This window comes from Ovis canadensis, chromosome 4 (genome assembly GCF_042477335.2).
Source record: "Ovis canadensis isolate MfBH-ARS-UI-01 breed Bighorn chromosome 4, ARS-UI_OviCan_v2, whole genome shotgun sequence".
NCBI lineage: Eukaryota > Metazoa > Chordata > Mammalia > Artiodactyla > Bovidae > Ovis > Ovis canadensis.
The window spans coordinates 26,953,265-26,968,641 of record NC_091248.1 but is presented as its reverse complement, the minus strand read 5'-3'; the positions used below and the strand labels follow the sequence as shown (position 1 = coordinate 26,968,641).

Genomic DNA, 15,377 nt, shown 5'->3' with positions numbered 1-15,377 from the left:
TATTCTTGCCTGGATAATCCCATGGACAGAGGAGCCTGGTGGGCTACAGTCCATGGGGTTGCAGAGTTGGACATGACTGAGCAACTGAGCATGGATTCTTTTTAAAGCTTTAAGAGTCAGTCTCATTCCACCCTTCACCCCTAAAAAAATTTTTTTAAAGCCTGTGTCTCTTGGATAAGAAACAAAAGCCAAATATGTATTTCCAATTACGTGTGGGCCCTTCATAACCTTTTCTCTGGGTTTACAAGACAACTGTGATTACGGTGAACGGCACTCCTTTGTGCCTTCTGCTAGTGCTTAGCTATTAGGACTGCTGTATGGCGTGCGCAGTAGAATTGAGGAAATGTATGCTGTGGCGTGTTCACTGTTCAGAACTGGGCAGAATGTTAGATTCTAATTTGCTCTTGCTTGTTAGCTCATTTGGTGAACTTGAACCATTTGCTATAGCACGGACTCAGTTTCCCGTTTTAGAAAAAAAAAGTGCTTCCTTTCTAATGAAGAATCTGGTAAGGAATAGCAAAAAGTAATAACCATCCATTATCTAATGCACTGCCCCACACAAGACGGACTTGGTTTTAATAGAAAGTGGTTTCCTAAAGCCAAGGTGCACCATCAACTATTTCCCAGTAAGTAACTACTACATGTGAATGCTTCAGCAATTTCCTAAAACATCTGTTTTTGGTGCCAGCTGTTTTGGAGTGGTCCTCTCAGATGGGTGCATGGACCTTTCAATCAAGCACAAGCCTTCCTAATCTGTCATATTCAGCGTTTCTGTACGTCAGTATCAGTTCTTCGGGTCCCTGTATTTTATCTTAAAGCCTTCAGAAGAACACCAACTTAAAGATGAAAGGGAATTTAGAGTTAATGTAGGGCATGGCAACCCACCCCAGTATTCTTGCCTGGAGAATCCCATGGACAGAGGCACCTCGTGGGCTGCAGTCCATAAGGTCGCCCAGAGTCAGACAGGACTGCAGCGACATAGCCAGCACAGCGCAGAGCCCCACCCATCTCATTCTACTAACAGAAACACACGGTAAGCGCAAGATCCCAAATACAGCCCTGCGCTCCTGCCTTACAGCGAGCTTCTGATAGTATGTGAATCATATGAAATTACCATTTCATTGGCCCCAATTGTCAAATATTGGCTATCTTGTGTAGTCAACTTGAATACTACTCTACTGCTGCTAATGACATAATCCTGTTTCTGCTCAAATAAATGAAGGAAACTGAACTCATAAAATCTTACATACTAGGAGTTGGGACCTTAAGTTCAGAGGAATAATGAGTGTGGAGGAGAGGTATGTTCTTTTTGGGCAACAGTCTTTGTTTTGTTTTGTTTTGATTCCCATATTTAAAAACCAAGAATTGAGTGTAAACATCCAAATTCCAAGCTTACCTGAAGATACACAAAAACTGGCCTGAATTCCAGCATGGCAATACTTTGACACTTACTGAGTAACCCCAACTCCATCCTGCAGTGAACCACAGTGCTCCTTATGGTCCCATACCCAGGCTATGTTACAGTCTTACGGTTCTTGCCTCTATAGGTCTTTAGAGTGTCTATCTTTGTTAAAGATGATCTGATCAGAATCTGTCATTTTTGCCAATGAGGAAATAGATATCTATAGAGAGTCATTTTGGAACAAAATACAGTTCACCTAAAAGTCTCTTCTTATGGAGAAATGACCCCGTATTTAAAGTTATGTCTTGAGTGACTTTAAAACATACTAATGTAATGTTATTTTTGGATAGGTGCTCCAAATCCAGAATATTTTAGCAGAAGAACCCAAAGTTACAGTGGTTTATGCAGAAGATGGTAAAGTGTTACATGGAAGTACGGTTGCTTCTGTGTACAAAGGGAAAATGCTGGTTGGAACCGTGTTCCAAAAAGCTCTTTACTGTGAGCTCTGACTGGCTGATCTGTACCCCTATCCCGACAAGTGGGAGCTCTTCACTACAACTGCTTGCCACATCTGAGGGGGCCACAGTGATCTCAACAGTGAATGCTGACCCGAAACTTGGACATCACAGGAGATGGCGATCTGTTTAGCTGGGAACAGATACTTCGCATATGGCTTTTTTGGGTGTATAATATCAAATCAGTCTTGGAATATCTGAAAACTTCACTTACCGATAAAAATCCTTTAAATAAAATTGCTAAAATCATCACATCAACTGTCAGGTCTTAAGTATTTTAACTATGTGTGACCCAGAAAGTCCTCTCCCGAAAACATGTGTTCCCTGGAGCATGTGAGCTTGTGGCTGCCTTGTCGTGTCTTGTTCAGGGAGCAGGATGAAGTCACATGTCGTCAGTGCCCCAGCACTGAGAGCCTTCAGTTCATGTGCTGGACAACCAGACGTGCAACCAGCCCCAGGCTCACCTAACCATCACATTTCCTGGCACACTCAGACTCATTCCCATTTTCCCTTCTAAACAGGACATTCCCAGTAATGGCTCAGTGGTAAATAATCCACCTGCCAATGCAGGAGATGTGGGTTCAATTCCTGGGTCGGGAAGATCCCTTGCAGAAAGGAATGGCAACCTACTCCAGTATTCTTGTCTGGAAAAGAAACCTGGTGGGCTACAGTCCATATGGGGTTGCAAAGAGCTGGACATGCCTGAGCTACTGAGCATGCACTCAGTAAATATAAACCTAAATTACCCCAACCCTCCTCTTACTCTTGCTAATCCAGTTTTCCTCTAGCAATGGCAAGTAGGAAAATCTTCAAATTCTTGGGAGCGTCCTCACACCTGATGATGATGAGTGTCTGTTATTTCAACACAAATTGTACATTTTAGTTTCTCTGCCTTGATAAAAGGAAGAAGTTTGTTCACTTCAATGACTGGATATAGAAGGAAGCCCGTAATTGATTCAGGTAAAACCCAGTGCCCTCAAAGACAATATTGTTGTTGAAGTGGTGTAGAGAGGTGGGTTTTCTTTTCCTATTTCCTATTTTCTTTCCTTCTCACTTGCTGTGTAGGCTAAGAAGAAAGCAATGGAAACGTAAACAAATAAAAAAGTAGAAAATATCAACAACCTTTGGTTATCTCCTGAGAGATGTGACAAGGGAGAGAAGATGACTCTATCATTTTCTTATAAAAGCTGGTATGAAAAGGTTACCCATCTTCATTTATTTGTCTGTTTTGAAGGTATGGTTTTCAGTCTGGTTTATTTCTTTGGGATGACAAGGCAGTCCCATTAAAAACAAAGTTTTATTGAGGCACGTTCCATGATGATGGTCTGGCATTTCTGGGGAAATGCTCTGCAGAGAAATTGAGAACTGCCAACTGCCGATAATTCAAGACCTCTGACTTAAAGTAACAAATAGGAACATCTTGTTTGGATCAAAAGAACACTTTATTCACTTTAGGATTAGAGTTATCTTAATCACGATTTCAGCGGGCATAATATCCTGTGCCAGATGAGTGCTCAGTGATTCAGTGGTACCATTCACGGCCCTTGAACTGGATCCTCTAAAACACTGTTTTGAGGCTCTCAATGGCTGTGTTGCTTCGGTGGGTATTTCCTTTGAGGAGAATCACTTGATATCAATACAATGACTATACTCTGTTCTCTCTTGTTCTTGGCAGAAGCAGCAAATTCTGCCCCCAAAAGAAAGTTATCCAATTTGACATAGCTTACGCTCCAGATCATTCAAAAAGGAAAACGTGCTTCCCCTTGGTTAGAAATTTCATGACAACTCCAAGGAAGAGAACAGCTTGGTGCGTTTATTCCATGATGCTCAGACCTAAATTTGTGCACTGCCAAAGGTTTAGGCACAGAAAAATTATGGCCTGTGAGTGTGTGAGAGAAATTAATATCCCTCTTTTGTTATATTCAGTCTTCTGAACATTTAGGGCTTTAGGAATCAAACTGTTGAAAGGAACCCCTTCCTCTGGGGTTGCCCCATGAAGCTTGCCCCATGCCGTGTGAGGCCAGCTGCCAGCCTGTGGACTGGCCACGGACCTGCTCCTGGCTGGCAGGTATCAGAAGCCGTGATGGCGACGACGTGGACAGAAAGATGGTTGAGGGAGCATCTAGTGGAAGCTTTGATCTTTTAACTTTATTCCCAGTTCCATAATTGTGCTTTCAAATGAAATTCTAGCTGCCAATTTACACTTCACCAGGGTCAAAATTTATTTTTAGTGTCATTTCCATGGAAAATGAGCACTTTGCTCTTGATTGATAGATGTATTTTGACAGTTAATACAGGTTTACCCAGTCAAGGCTTGTTTTAGTTGAAGGTGAAAATAGAAGAGGAAAAAAAAAAAAACACGTTACTTCAACAGATCTTAGTATTTCTCTTTTTATTGCATTCGTTGTCTAACAACAGTAATACTCATTGGCAAGAAATTTATTTACACTAACAAATTAAATTTAATCACAGGTATTTTTAGATTGGTCAGAAAACAAAGGACCACTGTGATATTTTGCTTTGAATGCCTCTGAAAACCAAAGAGTAAGAAATGGCATTTGAAACAGAACAATCTAGAGAAGTACATATTAACCAAGCACAAGAGAACAATCCAGATGTGGCATTATTGTCTCTCCCATGCAAATGATCAGACATCAAAATGTACAAATTAAAATTTTTAGATAACATGCTATCCGTACTTATCGAACTTAAAATGATTTTCAAACAACCCTTTTCCTTTTAGTGGTACAGAAAGAAAGATGAAAATAAATCAGCTTCTCAACAACGGAATAGAATTCATTTTCTCTCTCTCGTTTTCAGCCAGCCAGTTTTGTTAGTGATACGCAGGTGAACTAGTGGTTTAACTGTGATACCATTAAAAAATACAAAAGCAGCAGTGATGATCATAAATAATATTAAGGAAAACATAAACATATATATATATTTAAGGGTTTTCACTAAGCACTAACTAAATCTGATGTTGTTGGGAGATGCTCTCTAGCTGGAGTGCCTCTTAATTTCCACTTGTTAAGGTGATTTAATCATTTTGGCCAACTGTTCTTTCATGGTTGAAAGATTAAATTCTTAACAAGAAATCTGGGTGTGTGAATCAGATAGCTGAAGGAAACAGAACTGTACACCTTCCAACAACATACTCATGCTCATATCCACTTGTGTTATGTTTGGTGATGACCTAAACATGTCATCACTCCAAAAAAGAAGGAAATAAATGGTCCTGTGGTAGCAACGCTGCTGTCAGAGACGGCAGTTAGTGACTGCAGTGTCACAGCGACCAAATACATTTCAGAGCGTGAGCGAATGCACAGGAACACACAGTGCAATTTTTAGCCAAGGAAACTGCAGTCTGCAGTTGAAAATGCCCAAAGCTGCATAAACGTCTGAGCTTCAGCTCAGCAATGTGCAATCTTGACATCAAAGCATTAGCCAAACGTGAGGAAATTTCATCTTACTAAAATACCGAGTATCTAGTAAACCAATTTTACCAAAATATATAAACATGTAGAAGGTAAGTGCATTTAGTAGAAATACATTAAAAAAAAATCTCTTAAAGTCTCATGAGCCATTCCATGTACACACACACACACACACACAAGTGGCAATAAGGCTATGATACTGCTCGAGGTCCTATCTGACATTACCCAGTTCCATACACAATTATGTTTATGCCGTGAGATTGTAGTTTGTGTGTGTGTGTGGTGGGAGATATAGTCACACACATGTAGTTCTGTACATCAACACAAATGGCATGCACGTTCTCGAGGCGTCGCCTCTTGTCCTCTTATTCTTCGCCTCATTCACTCGTGAGTCCCTAGCAGTTTGGGGGCTGGGGCTAGGGGGGCCAAGGATCGGGAATCATGCTGTTTCTTTCATTCCCACTCTGTAAGTCTGAGAGCAGGTCACAAGCCATGCTTGGTTCACACACTCACACGTGTGAGCCGTTGAGTAAACACGATTCCCTCAACACATCCACACAGACATGCACACAAGCACGTAAGGATCCTCTCTTTAGCGTGAGGCAGACCCTGATGTTTTCATGTTCCAGGAGAAATTACTTCTGTAGGTTTTTTCTTTGCTTTCTGACTTCTCCATTGGGTCTATTCGATGCTATTACTTTAAATACTACTGGTGTCCTGTCTGGTGTTATTTTTTTTTCCCCAGTGTTTTGGATCAAGACCAACTTTCCTGAGACTTCAAATGCCTAAGACTACAAGATCTGTCTGCATACAAAGACTGTTCTTCAGGAGTGAAATTTCTGAAGCACATTCATATTTCTTATGACAAGGAGTCTTTCTAAGAATTTATTTCCCACCCCCATCTTCATAATGAAAACAATTCTAGTAGGAAATATGGACATTTCTGGACTTCATCCTTAAATGCTTAGTTTCAGAACAGTGTATAGGTAGATCCTTGATTAAAGGTAAACTGGAAAAGGCATTTTAAAAACTGAGCTTTTCTTTTTCATTTAGAAAGCACTAAGGACTTGGCTCAAGCAAATGACATGAACCCTCGTGACTGCGGTCCACCAAACTGAAACGCCTTTGGACCACAGCTCTATCGGGACAGTAAATTTAGTTACTCCAGAGGAAGTTGATAATTTGGAAATATCTCGATGTAATCAAGGAGCTACATCACATCCTAAGCATAGACATTCCTTTCAGTTTGAAACTTCTTGAATACAGTGGTCAAACATGGATTTTCCTCTCTTGCAGCTTGGCCTGTATAACCTTTAACACTTAAAAATGAGTTAGAATAGCCACATAAATGTTAATTTTCACTTACCTTTTAAAAATATAATTCTAAAGCGTGTATTAGTCCTACTTCACAAAGAAATTCTGTCTTCAGCAAAAAACCATAAAGGCTAGTTAAGGTGCTAGATCAAAAACCTGGCTTGGGCCTAGTTGTCGATTGGACTGGGATAGCTTAAGATTGCAGGACAGCAGTGCCTACAGGATAAAAGGCAAGGGCTCATTTGGTTCCTGTCTTGGCCTCTTAGCCCTTTGATTCCAAGGACAAAGAAGCACTGCTAGTGTTCCCGTTTCGCGCCCCCTACAGGCGGAGTTCGGGATCAGAGCCTGTCACACTGCAGTCATGAACCGCGGTGAGTTAGAAGTGCTTACCTGCTGTGCAGGGTGGGAAACCCACCTCAGCCCCAGCTAAAGGACCACAGCATAGAGTAGCTTTGCGGTCATGAAACTAATGGTGGACATCATCAGTGTGTTCGAATGGGCAAAAGTAAGTTTCCACCCTAACATCACTCTGCAGTAAACTGATTCAGGGGGAAAAAACAGGAGAAAACTATTACATAACCTGTGAGTTATTTTAAGGGAGATAATCTTAAATCAAGTAATCTAAGTCCTTTAGTGGAATACCCTGCCCCAGACACTCAGCTCACACAACGCTGTCTACCATCTGGCCTCTCCACAATTCCCTGTCCCCTAAAGCATTACCTGTACCCCCAAAACAGTTTTGGCTACTGCAGGCATCATACCGAGCTGTCGTGTAGGGAATACAGTTCATAGTAAGCAGATATTCCCTTTTTGCTCATTTTCTGACAAATGAAAGATCTATTCAATACAAAGTCTTTAATGTTCGTGAAGCAACAATGCTGTGTTAAATTGTAAGGATACTGAAAACCACTAGCGTTAAAGTAAGGATTGTATAAGACACTGGAACCTCAGTGAGGCATCATGCTCCAGAGTCAATAAAGAAAACAATAGTAAAACAAAATGTTCACAAGATCTGAGGTCCTTCACTTTGTTTTCAAATCCTTTTATCAATCTGTTTACTTTTTAGCCTTTGTTGGACAATCAAGTCAATTTTAGCAGTTTGAATTAGTTAAAATAACTCATTAAGACCTAAAATTACTATAATTTAACTTAAAAAAATCAAAACAGTTAAAATACAAAATAAATGATTTGAAGAATAAGAATTCAATTTATAACATTGTCAACTGGTCATTGATCTACATATTGGAAGTGTACAAATGAAGTTAAAGAACAATACTTCTAAGATACTTAACAATGCAATATAATCATAAATTATGTGCAGAGACTGAAACTTACAGACATTTCCAGTATATACATCCATTTTCAAATATTACCAAAGTGTAAACAATAAGATAATCATCCTTCTGTTTCCACTCCTAAAATGAACACAGTGAAGTTTCCAGTATGATCCAGATCACTTTTTTCCCCAAAGATAAGCAAAAATCACAAACATTTACAACAGCAAGCACTAGCATTACCAGATTTTGACTAATTTAGTCTTTTAGTATTAAAATGATTTGCTGAATTTTGTAGTTAATTGATAGTGGTTCCTGGTTTCTCATGACATTAATAAATAACAAAGCACCACATACCGCAAAATATTAATAGAGATTCCAGTATGGCAGTTTCATTATCATACCCCAAATGAAGATAGAAGAAAAATAGGTAGTGACTTTGATAATTATCAAACCAATGCTACTTTATGTTTCTGAGAGTCAAATGGATGCGCTCTACCTGGTGACAAAGGGACTGAAGCGTAACAGACAATACTCTGTTACTGAAGAGGAAACAAGCCTTAGGGAAGAACAAGATCACAGACTTCTAGTTTAGACAATTTTAGATTTCAAATATTCAGACAAGCGAAAAAATAAAATAAAAAAAAAGCACAATGTTCAAAATAGGAGATGGCCTATACGGTAAGAAGCCCCTTTAACATAACTTGTTACTTGTAACTTTTGAAAGCTTTTCCCTAAGCTCTGTGTACAGAACATTTTCCAGTGGAAGATAAGGACGAAGACCCCCTGAAACCGAAGAAAAGGAAGTAAAATACTTGTCCAGGAGTTCATCTGGCCTCAACTCTTGTTTGGAAACTCGTCCTCTGGAAAGTGGATGACCTCATTTTTGCAGCCAGTGCAGCTGAGAGAACCAGATACGTGAGCATAAAAAGCAAAAGAGCAACAACAGCAACAAAATCCATCATTTGAAATTTCTCAAGGTGAGTTCATTTTCTTCTCCATCTGCCCCTCTCTCCTGCACCTGAATTAGCTTGATGAAACGCTGAAATCCTTAATACTGGCTTTAAAATAAGGACAACTGCCTGCACGGCTAGACTGCATCGTGTTTACCACCTTAAACACACTTTTACTGTAAAGTGGAAATCTCCAAGGAATGAAAGAGACCGGCTCAGAAAAACCATTCAAAATATCTCTAAAATATACCCGACAGCTCTCCTTTACGGGAACATCCTGTGTGCTCAATAAAATTGCTTTTCTGGTTGAATGTTAGTCAAATCTAACTTTACTCTAACTGGTATTTCTATTTTTCTTAAAAGTACCTTTGTTAAAACTCTAACTGAGCCCATTTGGGAAATCTTGAGTAGAAAATACGTGATGAGTTCCTGATTGTGTCACAGTCAGGCTGAAGACCAGCCTGAGTGTTCCCCAGGAGAGGAAACCTGAAAACGCTGGTTTCCTTAAAAATCAATTTCCTGTTCAATTTGTTGGGGGAGAAAAGGAACTGTGTTGTGTGTGTCGGTGCTGCTGAAATACTGAACACGCAGCAGTAGCAAAGGAAACAACAGACCCCAGGATCCCATGGCTGCATTAATGCTCGAACTTTTCTTTGTTTGGCTAAATCTGGAGGGTAAATGTTACCCTCAGAACCCCAAAGTAATAGCCACATCCACATTCTTAAGGCTTTTGCTTCCTTCTGGGGTTAGCAAGTAAGCGTAACTCTTTTCTCTCTTCCTGATGCCTAGCAAACAGGACAATTTGCCTGCTTTTAGCCATAGTCGGTAATTACACGGCAGAGCACCCACATTTCCATGGTGGGGCTTTCTCACAGTCCAGACACCAGCAATGATGGGGGCCTTTCTGAGTGGATTCTGCAGCCCTGATCTCAGGGCAGAGCAGTGCTCCCGGCCACGCTCAGTTTCAGGACCCCGTGCTGAAAATGCATGGCACCCCACTGACAACGCCAGGGTGTGGCATGCTTTTGCCGGACAGGGTCACGCTGGTTCTTCAAGTGACACCACCCACCCAACACAAAGAAACACTGCTACTTTGCGTCTCTCACAAATGAGATCCTTGGTTTGTTACTAAACCAAAGGGGGCTTGGGATTATTTCAGTAGGTTAAGATTAAGAGTGTACTCTATGGATGCAGAAAATTGCAGTTACTGAACACACGGTTCCCCAGTCTGCCTAGAGCACATAACGCTTGTCATCAGTGTCTTATCTGTCCTCCAGGGGAGAGCAGGGCAGGAGGAGGTGGAAGCGTCCCGGTGCGTGTCACTGCTCACCAGCACCCTCTGTGGCCGCGGTCATCTTCTCCGTCTTCTTAGACTTCCTCTGCATTTGCTCTTGTTCCTTCCTCCTCAGCTTCTCTCTTTGTTTCTCCATCTTCTCCTGGGCCTTCCGAGCCTTCTCCAGAGACACCTTCATTTCCTTCAGGTTCTTTTTGACCACGGCTCGGTCCTGGGACGATGTCATTCCGAGAGCCTGAGAAGGAAACACATACACAAACCATTTGAAGACTGACGACCCCTCGTTTAAGGTGAGGCTGATATCACAAGCGAGTCCAGACTCAAGAGCTGATATGCACATGATCGAAGAGGCAGAAAATGAGGAGGAGCGGGTCATATCTGCTAAACATCTACATGCTGCGGGGCCGAGCTTTACTTGTTCTTTTGCTCTTTGGAGTCCCGAGCACAGTACAATGTAAACCTCAGCAAGTAAACGCTTTCTGAACTGGTAATTAATGGGCAAATGAACAGCGGAAGGGCAATTCTGCTTCTCCAACCTTTGGGCTGTGAACATTTACAGCCAAAAGTACTGCTAAACTCATCACTATTTTCAAAAGCTCGGAGCAGGCCCCTGCTGCCCATCTCGGAGGGCTCGAAGAAGGGCAGGAGGGACTGAAACGGCTTCCCTTCTAGCAATGTATTCACTGACAATGGAGACCAAACATGCCTCCAGGACAACAGCGCTCGTGTCAGCATGCCTAGCCATTCCCTCCCTGCAGGTAGACCCATAAAGGAAGCCTGATCATAATGAGGAGCTTGCTCGCTAAGCCTGGAATTCGGAATAAGGGGAGCTGGTTACATATTTTCAATGTTTCACGACCTTAGAATCAACAGCAGGATGCATCCATCTCCCCAGCAGGGACAGGCCTGTCGATGGGCCTTCATATTCACAGGCTATTGATCGAGCTCTAACCTTTTCAAGACCGTCAAGATACTCGGCTGCCATCAGCCCAGCAGGGTGCCTGGGTGGGGGTGGTGGGCTGGCTGTGAGCTCCTTTTGCCCTTTTTCCACAGGGTAGGTGCCACCTCAGACTCTAAAGGGGATAGGCGGGACAGGTGAAAATGAGAGTGTGATGGCAGGGAAGGGAGGACATGGCCTGCTGCAGCGGGAGGACCAAGTTCTGGGGAGAACACAGGCCTGGTTTGGGAGTGGTATGCAGGGAACAGTGAGGGTGGAGGAGAAAGGAGTTCCAAAGGGGAGATTCACGGATCTGGGTTTTAACTTTAATGTCATGGGAGAGTCCACATTGGCCGTTATTAAAACATACTACAAGGAAGTAAGCAGAGTCAGTTCCTGGACCACGTGCTGTTCGGCAGAAGCAATGGGTGAGCCTCTAGCGCTCCTGCTCGGTAGCCTATCGTTTAATTCAGAACCCAACAATTTCCCAAAACCTCCTTTACCACTGGGAAATGATTCAATGTCCTCTCTGCTGACCGTGGATGAGAAGGACCTCTCAGATATGCAGGAGGCGCTTATCTAATGGAAACATTTCAGGTGCTGTGAGTAATACAGATTATACTTGGCAACATACAGTTCTTTACCTTCAGTTTATTTCCATCCAACTGCAGGAGTTGCTCTCCAGTGATGTTTTGGGCACTGAATTCAGAGACATACTGCTCCAGATTTAGGCTCATTAGCCAGTGAGAAACCTGCTGCACGCTCCATTCATGAACGGCCCGATTCGGATACTGACTGTGTTTGGGAGACTGTCCGTCATCAAGGATCTGAGGTAGGAATGTTATGCAGGGTTGTTAAAGGACCGAGAAGCTGTAGCTCAGTAGGAATGCGATGCTATCGAAAAGCCAGCTCTTGCCTACTAGAGCCACACTTGCTTTTAAGCCCTAGAGTAAACAAATGGGTCTAGCCGTGTGTGACACACACAGTGATCACCTCTACAGTTTCCTTAGGTATTTGGAAATTTAAAAACTTCCCCAGACAAAGCAGCATTTTAATGTAGGAAGTTAATAACAAAAATACATTTAATATCACTAGTTTTTACATTAAACCACTTTGGAAAGTTTATCAGATGCAGAAAACAAGTACATCATTTATCTGTGTATGTAATGAACTGCTCTGCATTGGTCCTCTGCTAAGACATTAGAGATATGTAAAGATACATTTTAAAATATTTTACTTAGAAGGGGAGCAGTAAGCCCTCAAGCATTCTTAGTAGGGGAAATTTCACAGTCATTATTGTATTTGAGCAGCAAGCAAACCTGTAAGGAAGGTGGGATAGGTGATTTACAAATTATCAAATTACTTTTAATAAATGAGGCAAGTGAAGCTCAGAAAGTCTACAGGCCTGTCCAAGATTATGCAGCTAGCAAGTGGCAGAGCTTAGCACTTAGTAGTTTATTCTAAATCTCTGGCTCTGTCCAAAAGAGGACAACACTATGAATAGTGCAAAGGCAGCTTGGTTTTAAGACCCACTAGGCTGAGAGGAGATGACGATGGTGATAAATCTGGGAGGAGAGATGGGAGCGCCTTAGTGACCATGCAGGGAACAACAGGAGGAAATGGGGAAGCTGAGATGAGGGCAAGGGGGTGAAACACACTGCTCTGTGTCAGGCTAATGGTGGCGGGAGACACACCAAGGGGCTCTGGAGGTGGAGATCCTTTCGAATGTCTTTTCCACTAAGATTGAGACAAGGGCAGAGAGTGAAACTATTTAACATGAGGAAATGCACTGCAGGGGAACACTTCCTGTCTAATTTGATTTTAAATCATTACAAAGAAAGAAAAGAAGGATACCCCATAAGCCACCACACACAGCCCACTGAGAGCTCACCTCGTCATCTATCATATCCAGGCTCTGAGTGAGAGAGCACCAAAGGAATCAAAAAGAAAAGTGTTACAGAAATAGGCAGCACGCATATACAGTACACATTTTCCATACAGTTAAAAATCATGCCAGGTCTGAAGAGTGCGGACAGAAACATTTACGAGGAATAAAAGTTTAAAAATCACATTAGAAAGAAGTAACTAGGAACAGATATTTCGGGTGAATATGTCTTTACTTATCGTGCTCCTCTCCCTGGCCCCAGCCCACTTCCAGCACTGGTATTCCTATCTTCTCCTTGTCTCTCGGGGCACTGAGCCACGTGAACTACCAGAGTAACTTTCTGCCTCTCCTGGACACAGTCATCTCCCGAGAAGTCATCACGGCGCCCACTTGACCTTGGCTTCTAAGTGAAGGTCTTCCCTAGTGGTCCCTCCTGATCAGAACACACCTCTCCCCTATCCCCTGGGATGATCCTCAACCAGGGGCCACAACTGACTCGGAGGGACCACCGGGGGTGGTGGAGAAGGTGAGCGAAGGGAAGGATGGGCTGTGCAGTGCTCAGCCACCCAGCCCCACCCCTCTGTGGAGGGCCATCCCATTTACATGCAAGAAAGGCCGAGGAGTTCCCTGGACAGCTTAAAGGGGCTCAGAGACAGAACGTGGCTTCCATGTTGAGGCAGACAGTGGGTGAAATCACAAGGCTTTTACATCAAATGTGAAACCATAGTCCTGATGACTGATCTGCAAAATCTGCCTGAAAATGTTTTCCTCTGCGACAGTTTACGGGTCACGTGCTCTATCTGAGAAGGCAGCTCCGCCGCCTGTGCCGTGCACATACCTCATCGGATGAGAGCACCAAGGACTGAGAGAGTCCAGGCGTTTTGGGCTCTGCTCCCAGGCCGCTCAGGTCTGCTGAGCTGGTGCTACTAGGACTGAAATCGTCACTGAAGGCAAAATTCTGAAAGAATAAATAAAGCTCAGTGTTAAATGAGCATGGTGAGTGGACCAGAGAGCAGTCTGCTTACAAGCTTTAGAGAGGTTCTTTGGAGAGGTTCTAAAGTCATCTTAGAAGAGATGCATATTTGGTTGGGTGGCCTTCGCCCAACAGTGGCTGAGAACTCTGGCCTTCTGTGCTGGACACAGAATTCTGGGCTCCTTCCCTATCACATGAGAGGACAGGCATTTTAGAGAAATGAGTCTTCAATCTCTCTTCAAGGGTACAGTATTCATTACCCTCTACAACTGCTCAGAGAAGTAATGTTAATAAGCCTATCTTCTTTGGCCCTAATTGTGATGAGTAACAGTGTAAGTAAAAATACAAGATGGTGTGGCGAGCCTGAGTTATTAGGAACAGATGGCAATCCATATTAGAAAGGTAACTTGAGCTCCCCCTGGGAAGGACTGCTTGCTGCTGGCCGTGATAAACACCGTGAGAAATGGCAGATCCTCTCCTGGATGCAACCTTCAACATGATGAGTTCTGGGGGAGGTCACAATCTGACATTACGCTCGTAGTTACATGCTAAAATACAACTCTCGCACAGCACCAGTGGAGTACCAAAGAGGCTGGAGCATGGCCAGACACACGTTTCCAAACAATCACCTGGGGCTGGGGGAGGTCAGGTGTGTCAGAACTTTATGAAAGCTTCCCCAGAACTTTATGAAAATGTTCAGTGGATATTACAGTCAAATCAACTCACAATGACGACATAGTTGCATTTGTGAAAACATTTCAAACCAAATTCTCGAGAGTCTCTCCAATGCAAGATAAGGCTGGAATTATTCAAACAACATTCAGATTTCTCAGATCCAAGACTGAAAATGTTTCAAGACCAATGTGGTCTGCAGTTGCCAAAACTTCTTTTGCTAATAATTCTAGAAGCATTGCCTTTTCTGGAATTCTAAGCACCTGACCGACACCATCCTGTTTCTTAGTCCACTTCCTTAGGAACTGGACTGTTACAGTTTCCCATTAGGTTCCCCTGCATTGCGTTTAGTTGGTTGTCAAGAATAAAAACCATGGCAGAGGCTACAGAATTCAGTGCCAAACTCCGAAGGTTTGCTAAAACTTCAGAAAAGGAGATGAAATCAGAGCACAAGGAGCTAAGCTAGTAAAACATTTAAGCATGAGAGCATTTAACACAGCACATTACCATTTGATACTGTCAGTGGAGATACAACCTCAAACTCTGTCAAAACATTATGAGCTGTTGACCCCAAGAAAAGAGTTAAATTCAAGTAACATTAGTCACAGGTTACTGTTTGAGAAAGAAAAGTGAACACAGATAAAAGGAGACCAAACAACACATGAAAGTTAGCTACCACATGTGTTTCAATAAATTGTTAGGTAAAGTTTGCAGCGTCATGCTG

General features: G+C 42.5%; 2 protein-coding genes across 20 annotated transcripts in view; one reads left to right on the top strand and one right to left on the bottom strand.

Moving 5' to 3' along the window:
• PON1 (paraoxonase 1) overlaps positions 1-2,169 on the top strand; it is a 33,303-nt gene extending 31,134 nt beyond the window's left edge. Inside the window, exon 9 of the mRNA XM_069587467.1 lies at positions 1,753-2,169. Within this exon, the coding sequence (XP_069443568.1) occupies positions 1,753-1,911 (159 nt within the window). The 3' untranslated portion in view covers positions 1,912-2,169. The remainder of the gene's footprint in view (positions 1-1,752) is intronic.
• Positions 2,170-7,505: 5,336 nt separating this feature from the next.
• The window catches only part of PPP1R9A (protein phosphatase 1 regulatory subunit 9A), a 342,780-nt gene continuing 334,908 nt past the window's right edge, over positions 7,506-15,377 (bottom strand). For 10 of the 19 annotated variants that reach the window (XM_069587440.1, XM_069587435.1, XM_069587439.1 and 7 more), the window contains 4 exons: positions 13,847-13,966; positions 13,015-13,038; positions 11,768-11,950; positions 7,692-10,421 (listed from right to left, as the gene is read on the bottom strand). In XM_069587440.1, the coding sequence (XP_069443541.1) occupies positions 10,212-10,421; positions 11,768-11,950; positions 13,015-13,038; positions 13,847-13,966 (537 nt within the window). In that variant the 3' untranslated portion in view covers positions 7,692-10,211. Of the gene's footprint in view, positions 10,422-11,767; positions 11,951-13,014; positions 13,039-13,846; positions 13,967-15,377 lie in introns of all 19 variants that reach the window. The other 9 variants (XM_069587443.1, XM_069587445.1, XM_069587437.1 and 6 more) reach the window with 3 other exon arrangements.